General features: G+C 40.2%; 2 protein-coding genes across 2 annotated transcripts; one reads left to right on the top strand and one right to left on the bottom strand.

Moving 5' to 3' along the window:
• Positions 1–223: 223 nt before the first annotated feature.
• ubr1 (ubiquitin protein ligase E3 component n-recognin 1) lies at positions 224–17,490 on the top strand. The gene is made up of 47 exons (XM_079369529.1): positions 224–500; positions 1,809–2,068; positions 2,613–2,691; positions 3,004–3,114; positions 4,740–4,867; positions 4,947–5,085; positions 5,219–5,281; positions 5,385–5,508; positions 5,649–5,756; positions 5,842–5,930; positions 6,017–6,115; positions 6,204–6,361; positions 6,746–6,845; positions 6,964–7,092; positions 7,203–7,383; positions 7,513–7,565; positions 7,692–7,802; positions 7,907–7,972; positions 8,069–8,170; positions 8,267–8,330; positions 8,411–8,535; positions 8,626–8,678; positions 8,769–8,871; positions 8,950–8,998; positions 9,081–9,235; positions 9,320–9,419; positions 9,533–9,636; positions 9,729–9,809; positions 10,322–10,503; positions 10,640–10,848; positions 10,973–11,066; positions 11,171–11,323; positions 11,426–11,526; positions 12,257–12,356; positions 12,460–12,608; positions 12,698–12,753; positions 12,841–12,937; positions 13,043–13,110; positions 13,338–13,485; positions 13,595–13,682; positions 15,029–15,169; positions 15,259–15,363; positions 15,446–15,502; positions 15,594–15,671; positions 15,746–15,916; positions 16,014–16,115; positions 16,357–17,490. The coding sequence occupies exons 1-47, from the start codon at positions 456–458 to the stop codon at positions 16,496–16,498; spliced, it is 5,220 nt and encodes a 1,739-aa protein (XP_079225655.1). The 5' UTR covers positions 224–455; the 3' UTR covers positions 16,499–17,490.
• Positions 17,491–18,679: 1,189 nt separating this feature from the next.
• On the bottom strand, positions 18,680–22,728 carry LOC306840325 (photoreceptor outer segment membrane glycoprotein 2-like). The gene is made up of 3 exons (XM_079369538.1): positions 21,127–22,728; positions 19,714–19,960; positions 18,680–19,019 (listed from the first exon to the last, which is right to left on the bottom strand). Exons 1-3 carry the CDS (start codon positions 21,705–21,707, stop codon positions 18,747–18,749), a joined length of 1,101 nt encoding a protein of 366 aa, XP_079225664.1. The 5' UTR covers positions 21,708–22,728; the 3' UTR covers positions 18,680–18,746.
• Between the last annotated feature and the right edge of the window lie 754 nt (positions 22,729–23,482).

Below are 23,482 nucleotides of genomic sequence, written 5' to 3'. Positions count from 1 at the left end.
TCCCCCTGACTGAGGGGTTTTACATTAATACAAGCACTGACCGCCGAGAGAGAAATTAAACCCCTACTTAAAGCAACTTATATTGTTTTTTGTCTTTTTGTTTTTAAAAGAAAAAAATGAGTTTTTTCCTCAATATGACACCAAAGATAATATACATAGAGGCATTTGAGTTGTCAAATCATGGATGCAATGTTTGTAGGTGACCACCAGAGGACAGTCTTAGCAGAAATATTTGTTTACAAATCGTTTTTTTTTTGCATTCATGATTCAGACCTGAGGCAATTCTATTAATTCGTATTTTTTTTTCAAAGTTGTATTCCTCTTGTTTTATTAACCAAGATTTGGCAACGCTGTTAGGCTTCCCACATTCATTAACGATGTCCTAGCAGCGTCGCAAAAGGCTTTTTGTTACAAGGGGAGCAGTCTGACATCTCCTCCTTTACGGCAAATGGAATATGGCGGAGGGTGAGAAATCCCAAGACGGACTGTGGCTCAGCAAGGTATGAGTTTTAAAAACCCTTTCGAGCTGACAGCAGGTACTGACACCCAGCGACAAACACAGAAGCACAACATGTCTATTGTTTTGTATATTATAGCTCGACGCTCAGTTAAAGGACATCTACTTCCCAGGCTAACATCCGTGGTTAGCTCCTGTGCTAGCTATTTTAATGTTAGATCTGTCTCTTCAGAGGGTGCCAATATAGTTTAGTATCATATCAAGAGGAAGTCCATGTAGCTGGACGGCAAAGAAAAGTCGTGATCGCTTTGTTTACTTTCGTGTTTTGGGACTATATGTCAGTGTTAGTGTGTTAATCTCCATCCTTTGGTGTCTGGTGCAGGCGTCATACTGTATAACGTCCATATAAGAGTTCACACATTTTAAGAAACACTGTCCTGTCTGCTTTCGAAACTGTAACACCTGTGATTGTTTTCTGTGTGATAGTGAAACTGGCCTATTTATAGACACTATAGATAAGATGTGTCCTATTAAACCTGTAAAGCCAGTAAAGTCACACTACACCTGTCTTTTGTTTGTTTTTATGTTTGGTTTTAACCTAATGTACTGCATTTATTCACTGTAAGGCGACCTTGGGTGGCTTGAAAGGCGCCATTAAATAAAATGTATTATTATTATTATTATTATTAATGTGCTGCTGAGAGCTTTCAGCATCCAGCATGAGTGAAGTAAAAGGGTGATAACTGGTGTTTTCCATTTCTTTTGTTGAACATGGAATAAATGCTGGAGAGAAACAGGGCTCTGTATGAAGCTCTAAAGTGATGTGTAGCTTAGAGGTGAATTAAAGCAGTATCTACATGAATATGGATGTGTTTTGTTCATTTCAAAAAACTAAATGCTTCAGATTGCACCATTGTCTGAGTGTTCTTAGGAAGACTTAAAAGTACATTGTCAATTCACACCAAATGTTATCTCAATACATTTGACAAAAGAGCAGGTGAAAGACCTTACTCTTTGTTTTATCGACCTAAACAGGACATGTCAAAGTGAAAATATGTTAGTAATCCTGTGTGAATGTGAACAGACAGAGTCCTTATTAATAACATAATAAAAACCAAGCAGAAGCTTTTTGTTCCTACGACACACTTATAATGTGAATTAGTGGAAGCATCGGCAGTCAACACACACAAGAAGTCTTTATTCATTACAACAGTTCGATTTGGCATCATAGGCCCATAGACTTAGACTTAGTTGTTTTCATACTGTATGTTAACATGATGAATGGAAAAGGTTATCGTATTTTTTGTCACTGCAGAATAACTCATTCTTTCCTCTGCTGTTTTTTTTGCAGAAATGGCTGGAGGCTGCAGACAGCAGAGCGGAGCTTCTCCGCTACCTGAAGGAGCAGGTGCCGCAAATCTTCTGTCTAATGACAGAGTCCAGCCCCCAGGAGGAAGAGGAGCTCACACAGAGCCGACTTCTCCATCCACTGGAGTGTTTCCTCTTTGGAGAAAATCCTCAGGAGGGTCTGGAGAAGCTCAAGCAGGGCAGCAGCTCCTCCCAGCTCTGTGGTCGTGTCTTCAAAGAGGGAGAGACTGTCTACTCATGCAGGTCTGAGATCAGGCCTGTGATCTTTCGTAATCAATACATAATTAAAGTCAATAAAAGTAGCTTTAAGAGTTTCTCAATATTTGAATATCATAAGGCAGATGTGTACATGAAGGATGTTTTCCATTAGTAAGTACATCATTTTGGTTAATGCAGAAGACGTCAAAGTGGCGTTCAGATTGAATAATACATCTATTGCAGGGATGCACTTATTGTGAATCTACTGATTCCAATGCCGATGTTTATTCATGACATCTTTTTGTGCAGGACTCCCGCTACGTCGACATTTTCTCTCATGTTTTAACCATGAAATCAGATCATCAGTTCATCCAAGAGGAGGCTCACTCTGCCCCCCCCCAAAAAAAACAAAACAAAACAACAACAAAAAAACCTCTTTTCACACTCAGCAGTTAGGTGTACTACATGCCAACATCAAATTGATATGATACAGCAGGCAAACATCGGCTACTGACAATGCTTCATCTCACATATTAAACCAATGTATGGGTGCATCCAGTCAGTAACAAAGTGTCCTCTTTTTATTCAGGGATTGTGCCATAGATCCTACTTGTGTCTTGTGCATGGACTGCTTCCAGGATAGTGTGCACAAAAGCCATCGTTACAAGGTTGGTGTTGAAATAAATGTTGTCTTATATACAACTTAATCTGTATTATTGGAGTATATTGTAATCAGCCACTGTTATCCTCAGAGAAGAAATTGTTGTTAAAAACAGAAACATATTTCTCGCTGCCTGAGCGCTAAGACTGATTATTTTTACAGTTTCATTTGGGCCTTCATGTTTAAATCCCACTGTTACATAATTAAGGATTATGTTAAGAAGTAAGAACAGCCATGTCATTTAATTTCTATAGTGTGAACTTAGTAACTGTACTTTATGCGTCCATTTCATTACATTATGTCCATCTTTTTTTCCCAGATGCACGCATCTTCAGGCGGGGGCTTCTGTGATTGTGGGGACTTGGAAGCCTGGAAGATCGGCCCCTGTTGCTCCAAACACAACCCAGGGGCAGCCGATGCCATGGTAACGGTGAGTTACATAACAGAGCTGAAGAAGGGATGTGGGAGGGGCGTGATTGTCCCTTTCTGTGTCAGTGAACCCCACAATGCTTATTTTCCCATCTTAATCCTGGCTGATGCTCTCTTGGCCGTGACTTTGGCTCCGGAAATGTGAAAGAAAAGCGCCTTGTCGACCTGAAACATCTTGAGAAAATGTACAACTAGGTTAAAGATCTGGAAGGGGACTGAGTGTGGAAAACAGCTTAAATCCTGCTGAAGTGGGCAGGGGTGCTGCTGGGAAACGTTTTGCTGATTGAATGTGTTCAGCACTTGTTTGTCAGGCCTTTCTTTGCTGATCGCAGAGCTTCTCTGATAAGATCCCGCTCTGGAGGCTTTGAACAGATATACAGCTTGACAGCTTTGTGCCTGTTTTCCAAAAACAGCAGGTGCTTTTATTATCAGAGCCATCAGTTACCCTGGTCTTTGAGGCTGCTCTATGTTTTCTGCCCCATTTCTGAACAACTGCTTAAAGTAATGCTGAATCACATGACCATGTCCATGAATGCATCTTTGAGCTGAACATTAATAACCCATCTGCTTCACATCTCCCGTTGTTTAGATTCTGGAAGATTCCAGTCGCTGTTCTCACACAGCAGTGGGACGTAGACGCTGGTGTAAATACACAGACTTGCAGAATATTTAGTTTGCTTTGTGTGTTAAATGTCAGACATGTGTATGAAATACTTAGCTGCTTTGAGGAATGTTTGCTCTGAGGCAACTGGCTCTGTGAAATTAATATCAAATTCCCTGATGAGCTGTTAACTAAACATTTAGATCAGTCCTTTGACGTACTGGTGACACAGGAAATGGAGCACAGCAAAGGTTATTACAATAAACTTTGTCCATGTCGGAATAGTTGAATACTATTGGATAGATGTTATATAGAATAATCTTGGAGGTATCAGTGTTAGAAAGATAGTTTAAAGTTAAGTTGCAGCCTTTAAAGAGGACATATTATGCCCTTTTTTTCACCTTTTCAAACAGTCCCCTGTGCTCTAAACATCTGTGCTGTGCTTTGGTCAAAATATAACATGAATCAAGCACCAGAGGAGGTTTGTGACCCTGTAGAAACCAGCTCTCACAGAACGCTGTGTGTTGGTGTGTGTCTTTTTAAATGCAATGACCCCCCCCCAGTTTTCCCATTAGACGTGACTCCTTTGTAGAGACAATAAAGATGGCGGACCTGCGTAAAGGTTTTGCTAGGCTGGAGGTGGAGTCAATGGGTGGAGATACCAGGGGAGGGAAAGGTGTTTTCTTACCACTTATCCAACTTGTGATGTCACAAACTGAGAACATTTGAAACGGAGCATTTGTCTCTGTGTGGTAAGACTTATACAGACCACAAGCAAAAGGACTTGATGGATTTAGTTCAAATTTTGTGGGTCAAAAGACACTCAGGTTACCCAAATATATGTTCAAAAACCCTGTAGAAGTGGGTTTTTCATAATATGTCCCTTCTATAACAGTCTTTAACAGACAACACCAATACAAAGAACGTGTGTGTGTTAAAATGAAGACAGATATTCATAGGTATGTATGTAATAACAAACTAAATCTGAAACAGTAATTCTGTGACATTCTTCTCATTTGTTGCAGGATGAGTGTGTGTTGGAGCCTCAGCTATATGAGCGGGCTAAGAAACTGTTCCGGGTGCTGCTGCAGTACGTCACAGATTTCCTGGTTTGGGACGAGAACTTAGAGCTGTCAGCGGAGCTCCAGCCCCGGTATTGTTCATCCGATAACATGCGAACACGCATATCCATATGAAAATACTCCACTTAACTTGGACTTCTATCCTTGCAGAACAAAAGAAAATGCTTACTACTGTGTCCTGTACAACGATGAGCACCACTCGTACGACCACGTGATCTACACCCTGCAGCGCTCTGTCCAGTGTGATCAGGCCGAAGCACAGACGCACACAGCACTTATTGACAAAGAGGTACTGTCTTTGTTATCATGTTTTCTTTCCAGCATTCTCATGAGGAAGAGATGCCAATTATCACAGCCTGCCGTGATTGCACTCATCATACCACTTGTTAATTATTCCATAATCACTGTTTACTGTTGCACAGGGTCGGCGGGCTGTAAAGAGAGGAACTCTTCTCTCCTGCCAGCAAGCAAAAGATCTCATTAGGGTAACAGCACGGCGCTGACTGCACTCTTGTAAAATTGATCAATTTACAGCGATGTTATGTCTTGAACCCTGTATGATTATTCTCCCGTCTGCTTTTGTCGCAGTCCAACTCCGAGCACATTTCCTTGCAGCCGCTTCGTGTGGAGATCCTTCACTCGGCTGTAATGGCTCATCAAACGTTTGCCATACGTCTCGGCAACTGGTTCCAAAAGATCATCAGTTACTCAGGTGCCACCATATCTGCCCCTCAAAAAAACTTCACAGTTCTATGTTTTATTGATCCTCCTGCTTTCTTAGAAAAGATATCCACAACAATCTATGTCCATGCACATGCAAGTTGTGTGACTGTGAACCTTTGTCCTGTGCAGTGGGCTTCAGGCAGGCTTTCAGTCAGGTGGCCCTCGAGCCAAACACAGACGGAGAGCGACCCTGCCTCATCAGCAGACTCATGCTGCACGATGCCAGGATGTACAAAGGCAAGTAGATCATACATTTTCTTTAAGGTTGATGTGTACTGGATTCTGTAGAACAAGATCATGAATTAACTTCTTTCTCCTCTAGGAGCTCGCAAGATCGTACACGAGATGATTTTCTGTAGCATGCTGATGGAGACAGAGTTCAAGAGGCTTTTTGCAATAGAGTTTACAAAGGTAATAAAGGGGGAATGTTTTTTTTTTTTTTGTTGCAATTCCTTCACCCGATTCTTTTAATACATGTTCTAAATGGATCATTTCAGCACTACAAGCAGCTGCAAAAGGATTTCATCAATGATGACCATGAGAGGAGCATATCCATAACGGCTCTGTCTGTTCAGATATTCACTGTACCCACATTAGTAAGTATGGTTTGTTCTTTGCTGTTCTGATAGGTCTCGAATATTTGAGCTTCTTTAAGGATATTTGTGGCTCTCTCTTCACTTCTAGGCCCGGCAGCTGATTGAAGAGGGCAATGTCATTAAAGTGATAGTCGACACAGTGATGGACCTGCTGCGTGAACATCTGGATGAAAACAATCGCTTCTTCTTCCTCGGCTACAACTCAGACAAGTTCTCCCGTATCCAGGTCATCTTCCACGACCTCAGGTCTTTAAACAGGCAACAATTTAATACTAATGTTACCCATTCTTAAAACCAAACAAACATCACATTCCAAACACGACCTTAGCTTAAACAACACAGCAGACTAGTTTCAGGCTGACGACTTTCATCAAGAGATCAGTGAAGTCAAGTCGGCGCGCCCTACAGGCTACATGTCCTCATTGCAGCGGCCGTGGGTTCAAAACTAACCCCGGCCATTTGCTGCATTTCATTCACCACTCTCTCCTTCCAACTTGTCCTGTCTCTCCTCAGCTGTCATATCCATTAAAGATAATAACCTTTCATTTTTTAAGATAGTATAGTGGAAACTCTTCTTCTTTATTCCTTATTTTTTGTATCTTCATCTGAAATGTATGTTGTGTCTCTCAGGTATATTCTGATCAGTAAACCCTCAATATGGACTGAAGAGCTGCGGACTCAGTTCCTCGAGGGGTTCAAAATCTTCCTTGGGTTCCTCAAATGCATGCAGGTACTGAGCATGTTCATTTTCTCTGATACATTTTTAATAGCTTGTAAATGCAGTGTTATTCTGTTTTCTGGCTGTTGCAACTTGACAATTTCTGTATTTCTTCCACTTCCCTTATCAGGGCATGGAGGAGGTGAAGCGACAGTTCGGTCGGCACATTGCAGTGGAGCCAGAATGGGAGGCCGGTTTCTCTCTTCAGATCCAGCTCCGCCATGTTCTTGCAATGTTTCAGGACTGGTGTTCCTCTGATGTGAGTGACAGATGCCCTAGAATTGTCCCACACCTTTTATTTGTTTTACAGAGTGAAAGAGGATCAGTGAGAAAATGTTTGGTCAACCTTTTGCTTGCTTCCGCCCTCAGGATGAGATCTTGCTGCTTGCATTTAAAGAGTGCCACACACTCTTGATGCAATGCAACAATCAGCCCTTCCACAGAGAGGCCACAGACTACTACATGTGCAAACACATCCTCCATGTTCGCCCATACAAAGTGTCGCAGGAGCCTGTCAGCATACATCTGCCCATCTCCAGGCTACTGGCTGGTAGGACAAATACCGTTTACTTCAAATTCAAATAATAAAAAAAACCTTTGAATTTAAATTACTTCCTATATTTACTGTCATTATTGTGGTCAACCCTTTATCCACCACTCTGTTCATTGTGCTCCCCAGGCCTCTATGTACTGTTGTGCAGAACAGGAGCCATTGAACGCCTAGATAATCTGGTAAGTGACATGTTAATAATGATAACATTATTAAAGTGTTGACAAATGGAAAAAAGAAAACGTGTATTTTGTTTTCTTTTCACTGTGGGCATTGGAGAGCTGTGCTTTCTCTCTCGTCTGTTGTAGGAGGGCTTTGACCTCACTCAGCTCGTGGAGCATCCTCTGCGCTGCGTTGTGCTGGCTGCACAGGTCTCAGCTGAAATGTGGCGGAGAAACGGCCTGTCTTTGGTCAGCCAGGTATGATACTGTCTTTCGTTTTAGTCATTGTTCTGTTTCGGTTTGCTCTATGTAGTTGTTTTTTTTGAATGGATGACTACAAAGTAAATCCTGTGTTGTTTCAGGTGTACTACTATCAGGACGTAAAATGCAGGGACGAGATGTACGATAAGGACATTCTCATGCTTCAGGTCTGGACAAATATGACATAGGATGTTTCTCATTCTCTGTCCTATCTAAAGGACCTAAGGTGACCATATATGACTCCTCCCACAAATTGTTTACAGATAACTGCTTCCAAAATGGACCCCAACCACTTCCTTATGCTGATCCTGTTGAGATTTGAGCTTTTTGATTACTTTAATGGAAGTTGTACAAGCAAAGACCAGGTAAGAAACACCTCAGTAATGACAAAAAATAATCTGAAAGATTTGTTCTGCCACTTTATAATTTACTTGTTGATGAAATGCAAATTAATTTTTCAGGATGAACTGACACAGTGGAACCGTTTGACTGAAGAGATGCTTTACCTCCTTATTGTCATCGCTGGTATGAACAACAAACATAAATCTTGGTATTTGCTTGGCTATGAGTCATTTTATAGTGTCTGAATGAGATTGTGTTTCCAGGTGAGCGTTACGTCCCAGGTATCAGTCATGTGACCAAAGAGGACGTGACGATGAGGGAGGTTATCCACCTGCTGTGCATTGAGCCCATGGCTCATAGTAGCCTGGTGAAGGGACTGCCAGAGAATGTAAGCTGAAGTTATATTCATAACTGCTTAATTTCTTTGTTTTTGTATGTGAATAATCATTTGATTAAGATCAAATTGTTTTCTCTGCAGGAGAGCCATGAAACAGGCCTGGAGTCTGTGATTACCAAAGTTGCTACTTTTAAGTATGTTAACATTGCAAGAAAACATTTGACTTTTGTCTTAGGGGTCGGTTCTGAGTTGTTAAAATCCGTCTCCTCTGCTTCTGTATTTAGAAAACCAGGTGTTTCTGGACATGGATTGTATGGAGTGAAAAAAGAGCGCCTGGCAGAGTTCAACCCTTTCTTCTACCACTATTCAAGATCTCAACATAGCAAGGTAGAGTGGTGTCTCAGCACTGGTCGCTTGCTAAATTGACAGGGCTTGTGTTGAGTTTTCATTTGAACTTTGTTGTAGGCCGAAGAGTCTCAGAAGAAGAGGAGGACTCAAGAGAGCAACGATAAAGGTGACCTATATTTTATATATGCGCAATTAAGCTGCCACTAAACCAGAGCCACACATGTTGATCCTTGTTTTTGTTTTTTCAGCTTTGCCACCTCCCATTCCCCCAGCTTTCTGCTCGCCTTTCTCCAGCATAGTGCATCTGCTCTGCTGTGACATCATCATCCACGTCCTGAGACGCGTCCTGCAGAGAGCGGCAGAGGACCGGGCAACTCATTGGACAGAAGCCATGATCCAGAGGGTACACATTACGTTGATTGTGTCTATTACAGTGTACCTTGGTTAGAATCTGCTATTTATCCCTCAAACCCATTTTATTTTGCAGGCCCTGCACCTGATGGGTCAGGCATTGCTAGAAGAGAAAATGCAGCTAGAGGAAAACTCTATGGAGGAAGTGACCTTTGATTTCAGCCTTAAGGCCCGCAGTGAGTAGACAGCAAACGTTTTTATCATAGCTTGTTTAACATCTGTCATTGATCATAAAGCTCGTTTGATTTTGTGGATTTTGTAACACAGATGTCCTTTTTTATTCAACAAGGAATCGGCTCAGAACACGGCAAGTCAGTGTTCGCCTTGTTGTCTAAGATCAAGACTGTTCCTTCCCTTGAGGCTCAGAAAGACATGGTCAAATGGGTTCTACAGGTAGGCTGTTCACTTAGATAGTCTCACCACAGTTAAGCATTTCTGTCGTTTAGATTTCCAATTACCTTCATCATTTTTAAAATTGCTTCTAGATGTTTGAAATCATCAAGTGCCTTAGAGAGAAGTCCAGCCCATCAGCATCTATGAGCATGGAAACAACCAGGCCTGAAGAGGTAAAAGAATTCAGCATGGCGCATGAAATGTAACAGTGAATTTAATCTTTCTTTCTTCTGAATTTAGTCTTAAATTTAAATTCTAAGAACCAGAATCAAAGCCATCTATTTGATTTCTTAGTAGGTTTGCACACACTAGGAATCTCTGGTGGTGTTTAACAGGTGGTCTGCTTCAGGGGAGTGTTAACCACAATATTAGACTGGTTAGAGGACAGACGAGGAAATAAGAGAGACAACGGTGCTTAATTAAATGATTATGTTATGAATAAATCTAGTATAAAAGATTATCCAAACCAAAGTGAAGATTGTCGAAGAGGTCGGAGGCTTTCTTAACATGACCTTGAGTTAAAGCATCTAACTGAAACACTATTCATTTGGTCTTCCAACTGAATCTAAATCTTTAGCTTTCTCGAGTTATGCCCTCCTCTGTAGTTTTAAGAAATATCAAACACTTACTTGTGTTGTGTATCTTCTCAGTATTCACATGTAACTCGGATTTGCTTTTACTCCAGAGTGCTCAGGACAAAGAGAAAGCTGAGCGCAAAAGAAAGGCAGAGGCAGCCAAACTCCATCGACAGAAGATTATGGCCCAGATGTCCGCAATGCAGAAAAACTTTATCGAGTCAAACAAGATGCTCTATGACAACATGCCAGAGAGTGTGACACAGGGAGAACCTGTTACAGCCACTGAGAGGTGAGCAGGACCATCACGAAAAAAATCCCCCCCCCCCCCCCCCCCCCCCCCAAAAAAAAAAAAATACGGCCGTGTTTTTAGCTGGCTTTAAAGCGAACAAACGAAATAGATCTTCTGTGCATGCTTCTTCTTTCAGCTGTGCCATGGAGCAGAGGGAGCTGTGCATAGCTGTCGGCCCTCATCGAGGGTTCACTCCAGCTGAGAGGGAGGTGCTCACCTGCATCCTTTGTCAGGAAGAACAGGAAGTGGCGGCCCAGGCTCAGGCCATGGTGCTGACCGCGTGTGTGCAGAGATCCACAGTGCTGACACAGTGCAGAGGGAAGAAACTGACCTGCATAGGAGATGGTTAGTCTCTCACTTGTTGTTACCCTAACCCTAACCCTTTTAAATGTTAGAAACTGTAACTGCTATAGGGGGAAATTCTAACTGTCACACATTAGATTGATATATGTGTATCTTCCCCTTAAAGGGACAGCATACCCTCTCTTCATGCCTCCTGAGCTGGCAGTCGGGACCCACACTGGAAGCTGTGGACACGTCATGCACGCCACATGTTGGCAAAAGTGAGAAACCGATTTATCTTATGAGGTTTCAGTTCCACTCCTGTGATCCTGTACAAAGACGGTTTATTTGACATTTAACTGTTACATCTGCTTTTATCTTTTAGATATTTTGAGGCTGTTCAGAATACAACCAGGAACCGGCTCCACGCCGAGCTGATCATCGACCTGGAGAATGGGGAGTACTTGTGTCCCCTCTGCAAGTCTCTGTGTAATACTGTTGTACCCCTCATCCCCCCAGAGCCTCTTATGTTTAACTAGTAAGTCCATTCTTTCTTCACATTGATATGTAACTGATTATAAAATTCTTAAGACGTTATTTGATTTTTTTTGTTTGTTTTTGTTTTTGTTTCAATTTGTAGCGAAAATGCAGAACTAATCGGTAAGCATTTGACCATGTCTCGATGGATCCAGATCCTCTCTGCCAGGATAAAAGGACTCAAATCACTCGCTCAGGAAAATGGTAAGAAGACACAATGATTTACAGTAGTGGTGTCTCTTTTGATGGATTAAGCAGCAAATCCAGTGTTGAAAAGGAAGCCGATGCAGTAGTGCAATAGTAGTGAATTTTTCATCCATTTTGATTTGATGAAGGACAAGCTCACAATCGTTATTCTCAAGAAGGCGGATAGCTAACCTGATTGACTGGGTTTGTCAAAAGAATTAAAACCTGCCTCAGCTCCAGCTCTCAGCCTGTCGTGTGGTTGACAGAAAATTAGGGTGAGACAGCATTTCCAAAGTTGTGACCTCCATCGATTGGACTCCAAAGCCCCCTTGCAGTAATGGGGCTTTGTCCCTTTTAATGTTTACAGTCTATGGGATGGATGAAGAACAATGGCACTCTTTTATTTTGAAAGGCTCATAGTTTTTTTTTTTTCTGGTTGTTTTTTTGTAACCCCTGTGAAAAAGACCAGCTCAGAATGTCTGATCATACATGTAGATGTAGAGCATAATCTGACCTGGCAGAGACTTGCATGTAAATGGTGTTTTATATGTCAGTAGATTTATTGTGAACTCAACACTGCTATTACTTTATAATGGAAGCTGTAATTTACTCTATTCGATGGAGGGTCTTTACTGTAAAGCAGCAGTTGTTTCTAGTAAGTGCCATTAAATGTCAATATGAGTGGGTGTGTGTAATGCTTTAGTGATGATGCATGACATCACGTAAAATTGTCTCTTTGTTTTTGCAGATTGCAACTCAGAAAGCAGTAGTGTTGATGTTGACACAGGGATGTGTGGAGAGGGTCAGGTGGACCCCAGATCCATTCTCAGCTACGGGCTTCGAGAGCCGTGAGTGAAGCTGTCTCTTATTTCTGGAGTTATGTTTTTCTATAATGGCAGGGCTTCGTTATAAATTCACGTTTTGTTTTTTTTTGTTTTTTTTTTTCCCCAGGAGGAGGCTGTCAGACAGCATCGTTGAGATGCTGGTTGTGTGCGCGACCACAGTCCACAGGGTGGGACTACAGACGGCACCCAATGAGCTGTGTCCATGTGTGCCCCTCATGGCTTGGAACACATGTGCCTTCACTATCCAGGCCATAGGTAGAGCCAGTCTCTGTACATCACATCACTCTCTCCTGTCATTTTCATGTTTTTGCAATTTCTTAAAATATGTTTGCATGTCTTTACAGAAAACATACTGCAGGAGGAGGACAAGCCACTCTTTGGGTCCTTACAAAACAGACAGGTTTGATGTGACATGTTGGCACATGAAGCAATGTCATTTTTAATGGTTTGGCAAATATCAGTTTAGTGAAATGCTTCTCTGTAATAGCTTGCAGGTCTGAAGGCAATTGTTCAGTTTTCAGCAGCTCAGAGACTTAAGAGCTCCCAGGTTGTCATTCAGAGGCACTTCGCTGGCATGCTGGGGGGTATGTAGTCATCAAAGAGAACTCTATCATTCTTTTTCAATGAGATTTACAACAGTTTAACTGTTGGGAGGTTTACCCTGCTTGCTTGTTATCATCTTTCCCCAGTCTTGTTACCGTCCACGGGCAGAAGAAACACCCCTTCTCTGCTGGAAGTGGACTTCTTCCATCTTCTAGTAGGTTACCTTTTATAGGGAACAGCTCTGACAGATTTATGGACAAATAATACAATATAATGCATTAAACCACTGATATGCATGTAAGCATTCAAAAATGTTCTTTGAAAAGAGTTTTCTATTTCACTATGATATTTAAAAAAGTCTAATTCAGTTTTTTTTTTCTTGCACTTAATAAAATGATTCTCTTAATAAAACTGTGCATGTGTTGTTGTGTGGTTTGTCAGGTGGGGCTGGTGTTGTCTATACCCTCACTGTATCAGGAGCAGGCTGTAGACTTACAGCCGTCCGCTATCAGCTCTGCCTACAACCATCTGCACATTCTTCATCTGGTCACCATGGCTCACATAGTGCAAGTCCTCCTGTCTTCTACAGGTACCAACAGCATGAACAAAACAATAATCTTGTTTAAAAAAACTTAACATTTGCTCCCTCAGAATGTTTTACTGTAACGGTGAATGATAATGGTGTCTATTGTGGCCAGATTTTCCTGCAGTAGCAAGCGGAGAAGAGACGGAGGAGGCGAGAGCGGCAGCAGAGCTGTGCAGTGCAGTGTCACAACACATTGGCCGGTAAGATTATCAGAAGTTTAATTTTAGGTCAAGAACAAGCAGTTAGTTATGAATTTAAGATATTGTAAAACCAAAGGTTTAGTGACCCCTCCTCAATGAATGACGAAAACATGCAGAGACATTAGAGGCTAAAACAAGCCATACTGATGAGTAGATTTCCTGGATGAATAATTGCCTCATTGTAAAACTTTTCAGAGATAAAAACAAATGGACAGGTTGTTATTTAACTTAACGTGTGTGTTCTAATGGTAAATGATGTCATTTAAAAGATTAAACGTCATGTCTCAGAAGTTAAGTGCATTCAAAGAAATTCTCAACAAGCTTTAAAAAAACCCCCCACAATGATTTGTAGAGAAATCTGTTCTTTCAGAAACGTTGGTCCGTCTCTCTTGAGCATCAGATAAGTCATTCTTAGACCTGTTCATTAGACGCATTGTTTTTATAAGAAACAAGGCATTGACCTAAAACATTCAACCACCTTGTTCTTTCACAAACACATATGCTGATCTTTTTCCTGTCATGCTTCATGGTTCTCATGGGCAGAGGTGTTTGGGGTTTTTATGCAGGTACCAGTCAAAGATTTCGATGAAATCACTCAACTCTTTTGGTTGTACTCAAAGTCCAGGAATTAATCAATCTTTTGTCTCATGTTTATTAAATAAATGAAGGTCAAAGTTCTTATCTTCCTTGAAAAAAAAAAAAAAAAGTTATGTTACATTAAGTTATATTCTTTAATAGAATAGAAGGGACATTAGGGATCTTAAACTACATAAGTTTGGATACTGCAGTGACACTGCTTTTTGGTTGCTCACCTTTTCTGCTGCGTTTCAGATCTGTATGATGTCTCTATATTTTACTTTTTGCTCGTATCAGCACAGGACAACATTTGTAACTTTTTTTCTCTAAATGAATTAGCACAGCTGCAGCTATATATGAGCTCGTTATATTTTATAGTTATACTTGTAAGGAAATGCTGCTTCTCACCTCTGGCACTACCTCCACCTCAAACACCACTGTAACTGTTTACAGGTCTCTTTTAATTAGCACATGTTTTTATGTTACATAAGCATAAGTCTAATGTTAATTGCACAGGTTTGATCTGTAATTATGTTTACTCTTAGTCACATAGGGGGCTTCTAAATCTTGTTTGGGGATTATTGTATACAGAGGGGAGGGGGGACAGTGGGTGTGTATTGTAACTAATGTCTTGTGTCCTACATGTCTTTATACTGCTACTGGATGCCTTGAATTTCCCTCGGGATCAATAATGTATCTATCTCTATCTAAATATCTATGTAACCTTCATTCCAGTTGATTGACAGTTCTTTCTGTGATTTGTCCATCAGGCCCATTCCAGATGTGACCGGCAGCGCTGTGGCAGAAAGAGTGAAAAGAGGAATCGAACCTTTTCTGCGCTGTGCTGCTCTCTTTTTCAATTGCCTTACTGGAGTCCATCCACCAGAGGAGCTCTCCAGTACTGCTGGTAGGTCAATCCAAGTATTATATCATTCTAATATCCCGTACTCGATCATTGATGAAGAAAAGCTGACATTTCTGGCATTTCATTTTCAGTCAGCTCTCAAGGACAGATGGAGGCCGTTTACAGCTACCTGGCACTTCCCTCGAATGTGTTCCAGCTTTTCCAGGAGCACAGAGAGACTGTTGCTCCATTGCTGCAGAAGTAAGTGTTACATATTTAGGCAGGATCATTTTATTGATTTAGAAATCCTCACATATTCACAATCATTTTTTTACTTTCTCAGGTGGTGTGGAAACGAAGCTGTAACCAAAGCTCTGAAAGGAAAACTTCAGACAGTCAGGTGCACGTCCGGCATTTGAATTCTTTTCTTCAAACTCTGTTTTGTAATAAAACATTTTCCTAAGATTATTTGATATACTCTCTTTCTCCAGATACCCCAGGAGAAGGAATCGTTTGATTGATCTTCCCGAGGACTACAGCGCTCTCCTTAATCAGGCCAGCCATTTTCAGTAAGTGGGGAATTGAAGTCCTTTAAATCAAAACATCTGTCGGAGATTTTACTAACTCTCATATTTGTCCAAAGATGTCCAAAGTCTATGGATGATGAGAGGAAGCATCCAACTCTGTGCCTGTTCTGTGGGGCCATGCTGTGCTCTCAGAGCTCCTGCTGTCTCAGCCCGCTGGATGGAGAGGATGTGGGCGCGTGCACCGCTCACGCTGCTACATGTGGTGCTGGAGTGGGCATGTTCCTCAGGTAAGCTGATGGGGATCAAGAGAACTTTTTTTTTTTTGTGTAAAACTCACTTTTTTTTTTTTGTTCTTTATAATGAAATTTGATTTCACTTCGTCAGGATAAGAGAGTGTGAAATAGTTCTGATGGCAAGTAAGACTCGAGGAAGCACATATCCTGCTCCTTACCTGGATGATTATGGAGAGACTGATCCCCATCTTGGGTAAGAATGACCTGCTGCCCTTCATCCTTGACAACACAGTCACACAGTCATTGTTTGAATTTGGTGGGCACCCAGATTGTAAAACTTTGACACCATATTGGTATAAGAGACAATACTCAAAACCTCTTTGATACCGTAGCAAGAAGATATAATAGATAATAACTTGCACACAGGGCTGTGGCAGTGTTTTTTTTTTTTTTTAATTATAACTAAATCACACTTTTTGTCTTTTACTTTCCAGAAGGGGCAACCCTCTGCACCTTTGCCCGGAGCGCTACAGGAAGCTGAACCAGTTGTGGCAGCAGCACTGCATCCTTGAGGAAATCGCCCGCAGCCTGGAGGTGGTCAATGTAATGTTTGCCTTTGAGTGGCAGATGTTGTGATGGTTGCTTCTGCTGTGGAGGCCCGGGGAGTTAAGAGCACAGCCATATAGCACCACTGCTCCAGTGCTCACTAACATACATGCAAACACATACACACACCAACAGCGTCAACAATCCTGCAATCAAAGGAGAACCGAGTAGCCAATCCCTTCCTGATGAACCCCTGCTAGAGTTGAGAGAAGCAGGACAGTCGAAGAGGAGGAATATGAAGAATAACAGAGGGTGGTGGATTATGAGCTAACCCAAGTCGCCTTGTTTTAATTTGATTGTCTGCTATAAGAATGCGAGCAATGTTATCTGCAAAAAGGCTCATTCAAATAAAGACAAACATTAGATACACAATTCCATATTTTTGGTACCACTTCATGGTTTGGTTTTCTCTCCTCGGTGATGCTGTGAATTTTCTGCATTTTTCATTTTGTGAGAAACTCTGGTGTGTCCTTATTTCAACGATGCTGTTTTGGGAGGGTAATATTATTTTAAAAAGTTGAAGTACAGTCAAGGATCCTGCACATATTTGGTTAGTGGGACAAAATGATGACCACGCCTAATGTAACCTCTGTTATGGGATATTTAGACACGTAAATAATTGAGATAACATATGAAATATACTTTATTACAGAGTCAGTGTTCTGAGAGACATATTTACAGTCACAAGTTCTACTATTAGGCCAAACTTATTCTGTACTTCTGATATCTGCTGTTTTAAATCATTAGAATAAAATGAAGGGACCATAGCCACAAACATTATACCGATTCATTTGACGCAGATTCAACCGAAGTATAAATAAATATGCTCATTAAGAAAGAAATGTACTATTTTATTGAGAAAAAGAAACAAACATTTAAGTTAGAGTCTTATATCTTTTCAATAATCACATCAGTTATTGGTCATGCTTTACAGGAAGAATGTTTGAATATAATGTTTCCTCCTTGTGTTGTTTGACAAAACTTCATGACCTTCAGGCTGGAAATAAAGAGACTAGCCTCCATCCAGATGACTGTTCTTGTGCACTGCATTTGAAACATGTTCCATAATCTCATGTGTTAAACTATTCTTTCTTTTTTGTAACACTGGGACAAAATCTCATCTACTGAAAACCTAAAACACAAGTCCATGATTGAGGAGTACTAAAGTCCAGATGATGCTTTTTTTTATGCTGAATTTGACATGAACGTCTCAGAGTGAGAATGAACTTATACATGCTTTACTTAAGACACCCACACATGTTTTTCCCCGACACACACTGGGATAACTTTTGATTTCTATATCATTTGAGCGCGGGGTCAATAAAGGTTCTTCTGATTCTAAAAATAAAGGTAAACAAAGCGGACACTCATACTTCCACTAAGGCTTTTACATGAAATCAAGGAAACATTGTAGCATACGTTCTTTGGAAGTACTGGTTTGTAGCCCATACAAACTAATCCCCAACAATAAAAACCCAGTCTTCACCAACTCACAAGGTTTATTGTCTTCTTTTTTTTTTGTGAAAACGAAAACAGGAGTTTTCATAAGAGCATGGTGGCACCGTTGAGGCACATGTGATCCTCTGTAGGATTTTGATTGACTTAGTGTAATAAATTAGTTTTCAGTCTGGTTATGTGCTCTAACATTTGACAGCAATAATAAATGTATCCTGTTTTTATGCTACCATTGTTTCTTCTGTTAGTCAGGTTAAATGCAACGAAACAGTTCCAAAAACATTATTGTTAAACGCACGCCGATATTACTCATCATGATCTGCCGGGTTTGTACAGCAAGAGTTGATAAAACTCTGGGCTAAATCAGTATACTAATTCATGCTATAATACTTTAAATGTCTTTTTACTGTGTTTTCTATCAGTGTCATTTTGACTCAGGAGTTGCAGCTAAAATGTGTGAAGAAGATCTTTGTAAGAAAATGACAATATATTCAGGCAACAAGATATGATTTTTAAAGGATTTTTTGCAGTAATTTTAGTAATTTAGGTTTTATATTATGCAGATTATAGCAGTTTAAAAAGAGTTTGTAAACAGAAAAAACATAATTTTTTTGGAAACGATGTTCACTGTCAGTCAAGGAAATTGTTGGTAAAAGAAAATCTCCACAGTACATCAGATTCTCTGCAGTCACTGTTATATAGATATTTCTCGTTTGTATTTCCTGACTTGGAATTTTTTTTTTTTCACATGTAAACTGTAAAACTCTAGTAATAGTCAGGATGAAGGCCTTCAGGGACATTTTCCACTGAGGCCAGACAACAATCAACTGGCTTCAGGTGTTTCCTTCGGTGGAACATTGTCTGGCCCATAGTTTGCTTTAGAGGTTGAGGGAACATTAATGTTGGGGTCTCCATTGTTTCCTTCATCAATCTGGTTGCTCTTGCCGAGGCTCTTGATGATGTTGAGGTTGGTTCGGGCTGTCTCCATAAAGCTGTTTTCGAGCAGCCAGCCATCTGATTCAGAGTCCGGGTCCCCTTGTTTCAGCACATTTTCCAGGGAGGTTTGGAGGAAACGAACCCCCGTCAACACTGACAGCTGAGACACACAGACAAAAGCATGGCAGTGGCATCTTATCACAAATCATTGTAGGCTATCTATTCTATAAGCACAGTTTTTTTGTTTGTTTTTATTTATTCATTGTTATGAAATTTTATTTCTGTTCCTATGGTCTTCAGTTTTATTAAAGGTATGGAATCGACATCAAGGGAAAGTCAATTTCAAGTGCATCGTGGATGACTCACAGGTAAAAAGGTGATATATTAAGCTGACTACCAAAACCTCTGCATTAACCCTGAAACTATAAAGTCAGAGGTTTGACTGACAACTTCCACCAGAAACAACTCATTAAAGAGAATACTACAGAATTATAGTGTTATAAAGGGGTAAAAGGCTTCTTCAGTGTGGCTGCACAAACCTCTGGCTATATGTATTATCATTCGAGGTATTTCCCTTCCTTGTCAAACCCTTATGCCTACATTTCCCATAATACAAAGTGATAACAGAATATTTTGGTAGGACAGAGTAAGGTCTGACCTATGTAAGTCTTAACACATAAAAATGTTTCTGTATGAGTGAAACTTACAGCTTCCCCCACAGACATTTACTCTTAATCAAACTAGTCCACCAGTGTAACTTCAACAGCAGACTTATGCTTCTTCTTCAGTAAAATGTTCATGTGTAAATTCTAAGTGGTATGACTCCTGAAGCCACCCACTAAAAATCTCCTAACCTCAAACAGCCAGATGATGAGGACGGTTAGGCCAATGGACTGCATGATGTGGGTGAAGTAGTCCAAGAGCGCCTGGCGGCAGCCTTTCATCCACAGGTTGAGCTCCTCCGTCTGGTGCTCGTAGTTAAAATGAGCCGAGTTGTTGGTGATCTGCTGCTGGATGCAGGGCCGAGGAGAGTCAATGTTACAGCAGCTGAAGGGGACTCCGTCCATCAGGTACTTTCCCTCCACATTACTTCTTAACCGACTACAAAGCAGGAAAACGAGGAAAAAGAAACTCAGGGTGGGTTGTATGAAAGCCAATTTTCCCATCAGCAATAATGTTAAATAAGATGGCAATTTAGCTTTAACCAGAAACATATATGCATCCCCAGAGTAAGAAGTCTAATAATAATCATGAGATTAGAAGTCATAACTGTGAAATAAAAAATCATAATTATGAGGTATTAAGTTCAAACTCTTATATTAAAGTACAATTTATGAGACACAATTTTACATGAAACAGAATTCTGAGATAAAAGGTAGTATTATCAGAAATGTGTAAAAATAATTAGATTAAGTCTTGTGTCTTATCATTAATACTTTTTCTTTGATAATACTTATGGGCTAGTTGTGAATGTGATCAAGTCTTATAGGGGTAATAATGGCCTTCAAGTACAAGGAGAGGAACATGATGTACTTTAACTTATCCATCATTTATATTTCTGTATAATTCAGCCCTTTTTAAAAGATTTTTGTAATGCAAATACTTGACATTGACTTCCCTTTCACCTGCATGTCTGATTTCACCTGATAAGAAATTAATAATGAATTATGATGTTACATTGTTCTATCTAAGATTAAACTTTTATTAAAGGGATACTTCACCCATTTACATGAAGCTGTGTATCATTAGAAACATGGTAGTAGTGTTGAATGGTCGTGAATCCAACCTTCATTTTGCCCTGAGACGAGAAAAATGTGTTTTTCTTTGCTTGAAAGTTTTCTTCATGTGATGCAAAAATCGTCATATTGCATCACATGAAGAAAACTTCCAGGCAAAGAAAAACATATTTTTCTTGTCTCAGGGCAAAATGAGGGTTGGATTCACGACCATTCAACACTACTACCGTGTTTCTAATGATACAAAGCTTCATGCAAATGGTTGAAGTATCCCTTTAAGTTAGAAAATACGGGGCTTGTTTATCTTTATTATGTAATCAAATATATTTGAATAAAACATGATTAAGTTAGTTTGTATAACATTATATGAACAACATTTAATATTTTAAACCTTTAAGTTGTAAAGTTGCATGGAATGTCTTAAAACATATTACTAATTTCCAAACAGTCTTTTCCTTAACTGTCTTAAGTACGTTTATTTACTCTTTAATAATACAAAAAAAACCCTCCCATTTTGTAGTTTGCACTTACTCTATGACGTCTTTGTGGGTCATATCCAGGTATCGGTTGCTGATCCACTGGATTTGAAACCAGTCTTTATATCCATTGTTCCCGCAGCACTGGAACTCTAGCTGCAGTATATCCACGGTACGCTTCAGGAAGCATCGTCCTGGGGTGTCTGTGTCCTTATAGAACCTCATGGCCTGCAACAGCCCCAGGTTCAATGATTCCTCCAGCTCGCCACGCATGGTATAACACATCAGAGCTCCCACCAGCACACAGAAAGTGAAGAAGAAGGTGAAGATGATGTAGGGCAGCATAATCAGCTTCCAGCGCAGGAACTTGTTGGTGTCCACGCAGTCATAGCAGATCTTCCCTCCCAGAAAGTTTATGACACAGGCGATGAGGCCCACAGCTATCAGCATGTTGGGCACGTAATGAATGTCCCTATCAGCCATCATTTCTTCTCGTTTGTTGAGCTCCACCTTTAGGAAGATGCCCAAGCTGAAGAGGATTGCCCCCGTTAATACAGAGAACCAGTTCAGGATCCAAAGAACCTGTGCGAGTTTGTCTCTCTTAGTTTTTGTGAACTTCACTCTCAAAACTGCCATTTTGTGTATATGTCCTAGCTGTACGTTTTCTGTTAAATCCGAGGGTGGGGGGGATTATGGGTGGAAGACAGGTAGAGCCGGGGAGAGGAACAGGTTATCCTCCAGGGGGTGTGAACGACCAAGGGGCTTGGGATTGGTTTTACAATTTTCTGACGGTCCGCTCATAAGCAGCTTAGCCTGGTAGTCATAACTGATATCTTGTAGATGCTGCATTTTAGTTATCTTTCTTTTTTTAAACAGCATGTAAGAATCCGCAAGATGATTATTTAACATAGACATAACATAAAAACATAAAATGTCCCTTCAGAGCCTGTAATTTTAGCATTTGTGTCAAAAAAGACCCAATGAATTAGATTGAATATAATAAACAGCAAGCAGAATAAAACAGCAGCCAGTAAACTCCACTGTACTTAGCATATCCTGGTCATCATTCTTTTTCCTCTTGTTTAAAGCTTTTCTTCTTGCTGTTGTCCTCAGATATAGTCCAAGTGTCCATGTCTGAGTGTTCGTAGTGACACGGATACTATGAAGGCAGCAATAGCAGCATCAGAGAGGGAGTAGCAGCCAAATCCTGACCCTCATTTTAATCCCTTTTAATCATTAAAGAGGCCCTGCGGGGGATTTGGACCTACCTTCTGCTACCTATGCAAATCCAACTGTCCGAACACAATGGGACTAATGGATGGAGCCATTGTTTGTGTGTTTTTACTTGTCCCAAAAGTTTTTGTTCTCAAAAAAGTTTTTGAAAAAAGTACAAATGTACACAAAATTTTAAAAAAAAATACACATTACTATCTAAAACATTATCATGAGAGCATTTAGTCAAGCATTCATGTCTTAGCAGAAAAATAATGCAAAAAAAACCCCCACCCCTGAAATCATTTTAAATAAATGAAATCAAGATAAAAGACTTCATCAACTAATATCTGCTGCTTGTTTTGAAGACCACACACAAGAGGTAAATAGGCCAAAGGTCAAAGTGAAGGTAAATGCACACTGATGCTGATATGAACTAAGTTTAAAAAAAAACATGTGCACTGCCCTCTACTGTTGGAAATGTCTCTGACCAATTCTAAATAAAACAACATAACAAATTCATACATTTATATTTTTTTCCCATTATAACAAAAAAACTTATTTCATTATTACATTACATTATTTCTTTAAATCTAACTTTAGTCTGACGTAGCGCTACAGAATCCTTAGAGTTTCTATCTCTAATTCTAAGAAGCAGTATCTCATCATTTTCTTGCAACTTGCTTCGATAAATACATAAATGACTATCATTTTAAACATCTGGTCATAGGTTTTATACATTGACCAATGTTCCTGCTCTGTTTGGCAGAATAGCTTTTGTCATAGCAGTTGTAAATACGATACGAAAAACAAAAACATATGTGACTCACTGGCAGGTTGCAGCCAAAAGTACCAAGTTTATTATCAACTGCTGCTATTCTGTTACCCCTGCTGATTAAATCAATATAACTCATGTACATTAATACACACTCACAAACCCATTGCAAATCAGCCAATGAAATGTTAACCGAGAGGGAGATTAGTGGATTAACATGTACCAAAGTAGCTTGTGTAAGAAGAGCGCGTTACTGTAGTCACCAGGCCAGTCAGCAAATCCTCAGGGCAGAACACTGACACACACACACAGTTCACAGGGCTGCTTCGACCAAGAGTGAGGTTAACGGAGCTGCAGGACAATTAAATCGAGTAAGTGTTAAAAAAAACAAACAAAAACAAAAAAACAAGAATATGCTATATGA

Source organism: Symphodus melops, assembly GCF_947650265.1.
Source record: "Symphodus melops genome assembly, chromosome: 19".
Taxonomy (NCBI): Eukaryota; Metazoa; Chordata; class Actinopteri; order Labriformes; family Labridae; genus Symphodus; species Symphodus melops.
This window is presented reverse-complemented; position numbering and strand designations above follow the sequence as displayed.